Source organism: Hirundo rustica, chromosome 7 (genome assembly GCF_015227805.2).
Source record: "Hirundo rustica isolate bHirRus1 chromosome 7, bHirRus1.pri.v3, whole genome shotgun sequence".
NCBI lineage: Eukaryota > Metazoa > Chordata > Aves > Passeriformes > Hirundinidae > Hirundo > Hirundo rustica.
The window spans coordinates 30,061,859-30,071,466 of NC_053456.1; the positions used below are offsets into that span (position 1 = coordinate 30,061,859).

General features: G+C 46.3%; 1 protein-coding gene across 1 annotated transcript; it reads right to left on the reverse strand.

The window, feature by feature from the left end:
- Nucleotides 1–1,174: 1,174 nt before the first annotated feature.
- NABP1 (nucleic acid binding protein 1) lies at nt 1,175–9,369 on the reverse strand. The gene is made up of 6 exons (XM_040070137.1): nt 9,059–9,369; nt 8,814–8,952; nt 5,719–5,790; nt 4,317–4,389; nt 3,980–4,040; nt 1,175–3,175 (listed from the first exon to the last, which is right to left on the reverse strand). The coding sequence occupies exons 1-6, from the start codon at nt 9,147–9,149 to the stop codon at nt 2,988–2,990; spliced, it is 624 nt and encodes a 207-aa protein (XP_039926071.1). The 5' UTR covers nt 9,150–9,369; the 3' UTR covers nt 1,175–2,987.
- Between the last annotated feature and the right edge of the window lie 239 nt (nt 9,370–9,608).

A 9,608-nucleotide genomic window follows, 5' to 3' on the forward strand; every position in this document is an offset into this window, starting at 1 on the left:
TTTAAATCAAGGTGACTCATGAAGAGGATGGACAGAAAAACAGATGGCAGCAGAAATACAGCAGAACGCTTTCCACTGCCACTCTGCCCTCACTCCTTGTGCTGGGGCAGGTAGCAGAGGGGGCTGTTGTCAGGTGATGAGAACAGGGCAGCTTGTGATTCAAGTGTATGGGGACTACTCAGCAGCAGTTCAGCACCGTGCAGTTTGTGTCTGGGGAGATGAAGGCTTTCCAGGGTTTTTCCTCTGGAAATCCATATTATCCAGAACAAGACTATCCTAAGTGCAGCCTAACCATTAATAGGAAGACATCCATAGAGACTCCCTGACCAAACCACTGAGCACCGATAAACTGCCTCAGCACATCACTGTAATTCAGTGCTTGTTTGCACAGAGGGATGTGTGTCTGTGAACTGAGGTGGTATGATCCCGACAGCTGCAAGGCAGGCTCCCAGATTCCTCTGCAAGCCGAGAGCTCGCTTATCTTGACACTGATACCTCTGAGGAAACAACTTTGTCACGGGTTCAGTGGAATATCAGAGGACCTTGAAAAATTATATTTAAGTCCATGTCCATTTCAGGGCACAGATTTCCCCTGCAAAGAAGTAAAAATTTATTAATAAACTGCAATAGTTTCATGTAAGAATCAGGAAAGCAGGAATGCTACTAACCTTGAGAACGTGAAGACCAGGCTCTTGCTTTTTTCCTTCCAACTGCACATCAATCATCCACATGACTGCAGGGTTTTAATCTTATTCCACTTACTAGCATTAATCATATCACTTTTTACTTGGAATTTGTGAACAAGTATTCCATTTATCAGCTTAATAAAAGCTCAAATGCATAGAGCTACAAACATCAGGCACCGCAGCACACACTAACACAGGACTGCCCTTGTTTTTAACTTCTATATGCCACAGAGAAGTTAAGACCATCAGGACTTGACACCCATACTGGAGATACTCCAATGAGTACCAAGTCCCCACCATCACCTGTGTCGTTCACTTGCTAACTTTACAGCTACTACTGGGCAGCATGGCTCTGACACCTTACTTACATCTTACGTATCTCTGGAACACATCAAAGGTACTTCCTGGCTTTAGAAGTCCTCTTGGTTTCCTTCTCACAAGCACATCAAATGTCTTAAAGCAACACTGCAGAAGAGGTTGTCCATACACCTGGACTACACATCACATTTATTGAAACTAGTGAGCAATTTGAAGTCCCTGAGTTACACGTCACGTCCTTGCACCATTTCCCCAGAAAGGACTGCTTTCTGTTTCACCGATGAGCAGTGTTCTTCCACAGCAGCACCCAGATGGGATCTCCTGAGGCACGCCACCCTCTTGTGTCCAAAACAAGTTTCACTAGTTCCACCTGGAAGTACCAGGAAAGCACTTTACCAGAGTAGAGACAAACAGCCCTCAGGTGTCTGGGCACACAGCTCTCTCTCAACCTCCCTTCCGCACTTTGTTGTAGCTGATGCTTGCATTTCAAAAGAAGTTCGGTATTCCACACAGGCAGGGAACTTGCACCAAGTAGAAGCAACTTTTCAACAGATCGCGGTAGAGTACCAAAAGCAAAAAGTATCAAATGTAAACAACTTGTAAACATTAGTAACACATCGGTAGATTCAAACAGCATGAATAACCACGGAGACAACTCACAATTCAGAAACAGCCTTTTGTCATGAAGTCTTTATGGCTTGACAGAAAGAAAGTTAGATTTGTTTTTGATGTGGTTAGTGCAATTTTGTTTTATTTGAGAGGTCAGTTAAGAAGAGTTAAACAGATGAATCCAGTATGACACCTCAGTTTCCGAGTTGTTTTTGAACCTGATCTGAAATATGGCACTGGACTCTCATCTAGAGTCAAGGCATTTGTGATCTCAGAAACAAAACCAGCTATTCACCCCCCAGGATATGGAGGGGGCTCTTCAAGGGATAATTTGTATTTCATATAAAACAGAGGAAGGAAAGCTTAACAGCATCAGAAGTGCAGCTGTGTGCTTGGCCAGTACCTCTGTATTCCACATATACAGCTTCATCTAATACATAATTTATTTGGAAAAGTGAATGAAGGAAGGAGGAGTAGGCAGACTCATTGAAGAGATGGGTAATGCAGCATTTGAGAACAGTCCGCTCCTGGAAATTCAGGCTCCTGCAAAGTAACCTTGGGCTTTTACGCAAGGAAAGGCTACAAAAAGCATATTCCCCAACACTGTCTGAATTTAGATCCTCCTATTCTGCTATCTCATGCAAAGCAAGAACAAACATCCAAGCTTCTATCCAAAGCAAAAATCAGTGTCACTTTCCTTGACAGTGATAATGGTGTTTAGAAAGAATTTTTCAAGTAGTGTACACCTTTCTGGAATCAGGATCAAGCTTCAAGAGACTCACCACACCTTCAGCTTTGATCCGAGCCATCCATTCTCTGATTCCAGAGACACCACTAGGTCTGGCACCACCATTTCCTTACACTTATTGCTTTCACAAGCCATATTCATTCCCAGGACACCTAGCTCACTCAAAGCGTTTTTGCTCTTCCCCTTCATTTCTCTTCCAGTAAGAAGAGCTCCCATTATCCCTAACAGAAGTCAACACATGCGTGCACAGGACAGAGTTAGACCCTATTAAGGCTACATGGCTGACCAAAAGAAACAGAAATACATGTATGTAACTGAAACTTTCTTCTGTTTAGCAAAGGGCATCAAGTTTTAATTGAGACACTTCCCCCTGTGACCCTTACTTCCTTGCATCCACCTTCTCCCCCTACCCCCTTTACAACAGGGAATACGCAGTGTGCTTCCCTGATGCAAAACAAGAAACAGATCACATCAAGTTTGCTCCATACACCAAAAGGTAAAGAAAAAACAAAACAAAAAAAACTCCGAAGGACAAACTGGTTCACAGTTAACTATAAATAAAAGTGCAGTAAGTGTTCAAGTAGAGTGTAGAGTTTAAGCAAGCTGTACAACCCCATTTGGCATAGTCATCTTTTAAAGGCCCTGCGTGGGTCCCTCCCGTTACTGACAGCAGGGGGAAGAGGCTGAACACTATTAGCTGGTGCTGGATTTACAGGTCCTCGTCCATTGCCTCTCCCACTACCTGCATAAACGTGGCCGTGGTTATACGTGAATGGAAATCCACTTGCTTCAGGTCCAGTTTGTAAACCATTTCCTAAGAAGACAGAAAAAACGTTATCACAAGTTCCACAGGTTGAAATCACTGGTTCCTGACATAAATTTATCAACAGAATACATGGAGCTTGCAGTAACCACCAAATCCTGAAGACCAGAAGGAAAAGCCTCTCTGGCACGGCAAGACCCCAAATCACAGCTTACCTTTCCCTTCCCAGACTACTTTCCTTCCATCCCCACTCCCCTTTCTCAGCTAAAGCAAGAAGCGTCACAGTAACAGCTTTTTAACACCAGCTACTGAGTACAGGCACTGTGTAGGCAGGCTAGAACTTAAAAGTTCTTTCTCAGCTTATACCTGCTCGAGGCCTTGAAGTGTTTTCATATTTAAAATTATGTATCTAAGTACAGAACAAAATGATCTGGATAAGTCAAATGTTGGAATTCAGATTACCACCACTTCTGTTTTTGGGAGCAGGAAAGCCATGGTATCTAGCAAGACTGAAGTAATTTTTAAAGCCAATGTCTCAGGAAGTTTAAATAAGCAGAATTTTAAGTGCTGCAAAACCTTTTCAAAAGCATCACAACGATTTAAGATTAGTCAAGACCCCTTATGTGATATAGGCACCCTCAGTATTCTAATCTCCTCTTCTTCTACAGAAGAAATCCTGAAAACAGTTTCAGGAAATATTCATGCTTACATGCTTTAGGTTCAGGCCCCAGTCTGAATGACTTTTTAGAGCCTAGTGCATTTTTTAATCCCAAGAATGGGGAACCCATGAAATAAATTTTGATTCCCATTAAGTGTTTCTCATTTTTTCACTTCTACAAACTGATAAAAACTTACCCAGTGGCCCAAAAGTACAAGTACCCATACCACTTGATGCAGAAATATTATTCTGTTCACCCTGTGCCATTAGAGAAAGGTTAAAAAAAAAAAAAAAAAAAAAAAAAAGACACAGATCAGAGAAAGAAAAAATCTCATTTTTTCAGAAAGGGGCTGATTTTTTCCCCTGTGTTCTTACAGTGGCTCCACATGAAATTTATCTGCTACTTCAATTATTGGCTCATTTTTAGCTATACTGAATCCATTTTTCCAGAAGTCACATCTGATCACAGCCTAGTGTGAAATATTCAGAACAAAGAGCCCTTCAGGCCAGAAGCCTCAGACAAGTTTAACATACCAGTTTGTTCTGCCCAACGTGCTCCGAGTTGGGTTCGCTGTAGTTTGGCACTTCTGAGTACACCATGCAGAACCTGGGAAGAAATTAGGATTATTAGAAAGTTCTAAAGCCATTTTGTAACAGAGTTCTCAACTCCACAATTCACAGAGCATATGTTCTTGACACATCCCATCACCTAGCAGTAATTAATCCCGACCCCACTGTTCAGAGAATATCCGTAGGTATTAAGAGGCTCTTTGATCCCTTTATAGGCTTGTGGTCAGGCTGCCACATCTTCCTGGTGAGGACATTTCAATCAAGCAGAGGCAAGTATTCATTTACTCAAGGAGGCAAACTGGCCTAAATAAAACAAAAGGTGATGAAAGGGCTCCCTTTGTCTCTCTTCCAGCTGCACAATCGTGTCCAGCACCCACTCACAAGGTCACCTGAGGCACTGAGTCACCCAGCCTGCTCCCAGACAGAGATTGCATTACACCTCTAGAGAAAACTCACTCCCACACGATGCAGTGCCCCATTAACAATAATAGCACAGAGGAGCCCAAAACAGGCAATGAAATTCAAAGCATCCTTTTCCACTCAAGGGGGCTATGGCAGAATAGGCCCATCAACTCACTACATGGAAATTATGGCAGAGAGGAAGAAAGATCTGGATCATTACACTGCTTGGAATGGTTAAACACCAGTGGAGCTCCCACCTGCTGCTGGGAGGCACAACCCAGATAAGGACTCTCATCGCTCCAGCCTGCTGAAGAGTAAAGTCAGCTGGGTGACGCTTCTGTGGTAACGGATTTTGTACAAGACAATCCATCTGAACACTGGGCATTTCTGAACCACCCAGGAGGGTATGTGGCAACCCAAGAGCCCCACTTCCCTGATGACTGCAAGGTTTCCCACAGCACTTTGTGCAACAGTGGAAGTACTCTTCTGGTTAGAAAATGTTGCTATTTTTTCTATTGCTCAAGTATGTTACTCATGTTTGCTCTTAGGCGGGAGCTGTTGCCCCAGCCAATGAGCAGTTTAAAGCAGGTTTAATGAGGCTTGCTTCTGCCTGGATATGATTCACTGGAGTGACCTTGCTCTTCCTTCTCTGCATTGCCTGTCCCTCAAGAATGACACATACAAAAGGCTTCCACCAAAATGACGTGGTTAATCAAGATAAGGCCTAGGTAAGCAATGCAGATTCAGTCCCTTGTCATTTATACGTGCCCTCCTCCTCGACCTGTGCCAGTGATGGAGGCTGATTTTCCTCAAAGTACCTACAGTCCAGAGAGGGTCAGAGCTCATGACATCCATGACCAACTGAGAACATGCTTTTGCTGCCCTAAATTCCATTTCCTAAGAGCTACTAGGTCTCATACTTACCATGAGGCTCTGCTGAGAAGTATGAACACACAATACTTACTCCCCAATTTTATGCAGCTCCCCTCCTCGTCCGGTGTAAAGTGTCAGGCATCCTTTCCACAGAGACGCGTACCTGGCCAAAGAAAAGGAGAAGTGAAGCAGCTTCTTAGTGAATGAGCTGACAGAGGAAGTGGAAGCATGCTATCTTCCATGATGTTAACAAGTATTACACACCAGCATGGACTAAAAAAAATTCCCAGGGACCCCCAATGTCACCAACACCGATGGTTTATAGCTCTTCATGCACTACTTCTAGCAAAAGGTACCGGAAGCTCAGCAGGCTGCTTTGACAATTACAGGAAAGTAGCCGATTATTTTGAGAGTGGATGCTCTTTTGTGGACTGGAGCAGCCCTTATGACTTGTCCTGTAGAGAAAAGGCATTTTGCCAAAAGCAGTATCTGTGTTATATTTGGTGACAAATCTCAGTTCTGCTTTCAGCAGGAGCCAGGAAGAATCACCTCTGCTTGCTGGAGAACAGCTACTGCTACTGAATGTGTATGATCAAAAGTGCTCATATTTTTATATAGGTCCTTACCATTCTGGTTTTTTTAAAGGCACAAGGTTGGCCATCAAACTCCAAGTGATGTATAGAAACACACTGAAATAAATTTTTGATTGAAGGAACATTCATTCCCTTACAAGACAGCGTGAGCGCACTCTATTCTTTATGGTGGCACTTGACTTCAAACACTGAAATTTGAGCCATACAAAACATTCTGTGTAATTGCTCCCTTCAGTGAGGGGCATCACTACATATGGGTAGAGAACGAGAACACAGACCAGAAACACAGGCACAGTGCAAGGGAGTTAAAAAGAGTGTGTGTGTGTGTCTTCTAGCACAGAACAGGGAACCTCAGCAATTGCACTCATGGGAGTCACCACTCTGGACAAGTCACCACTTCCTTACGCTCTCTGGAACAGAGATAAGAAACCTTCCTCTTGCCCTTTTGCCTTATCTGCTGAGACTGGGAGACATCCGGCCACACGCAGGGCCCTGAAGAGGCACCAGGGAGGAGTCAGGTTGGCAGGAGAGGACAGCACTACCAGTGCAGTGATAACCTTCTCCATACCTCAGCACCAGCAGGAAAGCACAGGCACTGTAACTGCAGATACTATCCTGGGAGCTTTCCATCCAGAACAAGGATCACAGTTCTTCACTTCATAGATTCACTTTAAAGATTCCCTCACTCCTTAACCTTTAAAAACCAGCTCGTCAGGCAGCCTTGTGGCAGAAAACAAAGGAAATGAGCTACCAAACAATAAATGTAAGTCAAACATACATTTACTGGGAAAAGACCCAGCAAATCATGTGACTAACAACCTCCAGCACAAAGTTATTCCACATATGTAAGCATTTGTTTTTATCTCAAAAAGAGGTGGCCATAAAGCAGTAAATTCCAGCACTAATTTCCAATTTAGAAATATCAAGTGCAACAGCGTCCTGTAAACAGGTTCACCACCCAGTGACATAAGTAAGCAACAGTGACTGCTTTTGCACAGGAATGCATGTGCAGCTTGAAATTCAGCAAGGGGGGAAAACTGGCATGTTTACTCATGGTGCCTGTGTAAGCTTTTCTGCTTGTATCAAAGGGCATCCTGCACTATGAAGTCAGATTAGCCTACAGAGCTGAAATTTACCTGTCTGGCAATGGCAACATCACACAATCAAATCTATTTATATATAAAATTGTATTCGGAGAACCCTGTATGCCAGCATGAGGCCAGTTTTCTGAAGACGAGGGCCAAACCACAATGGATTTAGCTTCTCCCATTTCACTCCCTCCACAGTCCTAAGGGAGCACGCAACTCATGTAAAATGAAGGCATGACTTTGCCACCCACCAGAAACAGTGATGTCAGCTCATAAATTTAATACATACAAGCCAAGCTCAGTTTTTTACATTAAAGGATGCCATGACTCTCCCATTTGTTGCACAGGAACACCAGAGCAGTTACAGTAAGCCAGTCACAGAAGGGAGTACAGTAATGCTGCTGAACAGTATCGCTCTCAATTTGTTTCAATGTCATCTACACAGGAGGCTTTGTGCTGGCCCAGAGCTCTGGTTTAGTTCTCCCCATCCCTGAGCTCCACGTGCTCTCCACGCAAGCAGCCTTCCCCAGAACCACCTCTGCTGAGGAGTCAGCCCATTTCGTGTAAAAGGACATTTGCATAGGAGGAAGCAGCTGTAGTTTTGGTGGCAAGGGTCATGCAATTCCAGTCCAGAACTGAGAATTACACTCAAATGAACAACTTAAAAGCAGCTCAGTTAGCAGCATGAGTCACCTTTCACCTACTTTTTCATAAAAACAAATTAATACACTGTAGATCCTGGAGTGCCATAAGCCAAAGGATCAGTGTAATGAATTTCTGAAAGTGTAACCTGACTGGCATGAAGAACTCAAATGAAACTTACTATGACTCTGCTAGTGAAAATTTAAGTGACATGGAAACGGATTTTCAGATTGACTCTAACATTCTTCCTCACAATAAGTTTGGGGGTTGGGCTTGTTTCTTTAATTAAATCAACTTTGAGGAACTATTTGCACCTCACCAAATTAACACGTTCTACAGTGTAGCCCTAGAATGAATTTTTACAGTGAAACCGAAAAGGTTGTCCTTTGCCTGTCATTTTTGTTCTATCACTCCAATGAAAAGCAACTTTTCTGCGTGATATGTAACAGTTCCCTCATTTCATTACGGAGCTGACTGCCAAAGTAAAGAACGAGCTGTGAAAATAAGAACATGCTTTGGAGTTCCCCTGCTTGATTTACTGACTAGGACTGACTGTTGCATTCCCCCCCCCCCCCCCCCACCCCCCCAGAAGTATTTTCCTAGGGAGCTTTTTAAAACCAACCCAAATCTCTTCACCACCACCTCCTGATTGCAAACCCAAGCCCCTCCTGGCCTGTACACTCACACTAGGCATGTTCTGGCCTGGGAAAGGTGGGTTTAATTTGGCAAGTGACCTTATGGCGCTGGCTCGGTAACAGGGAGCGGGTCGGAGGCGCCGGCCGTGTCCCCGGTGGCCCTGGAGGGGCCCCGCGGGTGACAAAGGGCTGCGCGGCCCGGCGGGCGCGGGGCGGCCCCGTACGCACCCTTTGGTCAGGCGGATGATGTCCCCCGGCTGGATGAGGCCGCCGATCTCGTCCCACACGCAGATGGTGATGCTGCCCGTCTTGTCCGCCACCTTGCAGGACCTCACCTCGTGCCCGTCCTTCGTCTTGGTGACTCGCCCTGCGGGGAGAAGCGCGGCTCAGGGGGAGCACGGCGCCGCCGGCCCCCCCGCCCGCCGTGACACGCGTGGGCGGCCCGGGGGTGGGGCGTGCCGGGCGCCACTTACCGATCTCCAGCACAATAAAGATGACATTTAAGTTTTTCAGTCCGGGTTTTATGTCTTTTATAAGGAAATACGTGTCGCTCGCCGCGCTCATGCTGCGGCCGGCGCGGGGGTGAGGGCTAGCGGGGCGGGCCGAGCCCGCATCCCGCGGGGGAGCAAAAGCAGCGCGGGGCCGGGCAGGGGGGCACCGGCGACCCTCACAGGGGACGGGGACACGAGCACCGAGGGGCTGTGCGGTGACTGTGCGGCACGCCCGACCCCCACCGCTCCCTCTCCACACCGACACCACCAGCACACCGACCACCCCGCCTCCCTCTCCCGCCGGCACTGAGGAGCACACGTGCGCCGCGCTCCGCTTTATACGGGACGGACGCCACCAACCGGGGCGCCGGGAGGGGGCGATTGAGGCGAATGGAACCGTCCGGGGCACGCGGAGCGCCGGGACTGGGTAACGGGCGGGCGCGAGCCGGCGCCGCGCGCCGATTGGTCAACGCTGCCGCCGCCATCTTCTCCTTCTCGGGGCGCTGGCGCCGCTGAGTTGGGGCCGCTGGGT

What these genes read in the sequence shown, in the direction of transcription:
- NABP1 (XM_040070137.1), bottom strand. Translation starts at nt 9,149, where the DNA reads ATGAGCGCGGCGAGCGACACGTATTTCCTTATAAAAGACATAAAACCC. An exon ending in CTTTATTGTGCTGGAGATCG is followed by an intron (nt 8,953 to 9,058) that starts GTAAGTGGCGCC and finishes TTCTCCCCGCAG; the next exon opens with GGCGAGTCACCAAGACGAAG. An exon ending in ACGTTGGGCAGAACAAACTG is followed by an intron (nt 4,041 to 4,316) that starts GTATGTTAAACT and finishes CTAATGGCACAG; the next exon opens with GGTGAACAGAATAATATTTC.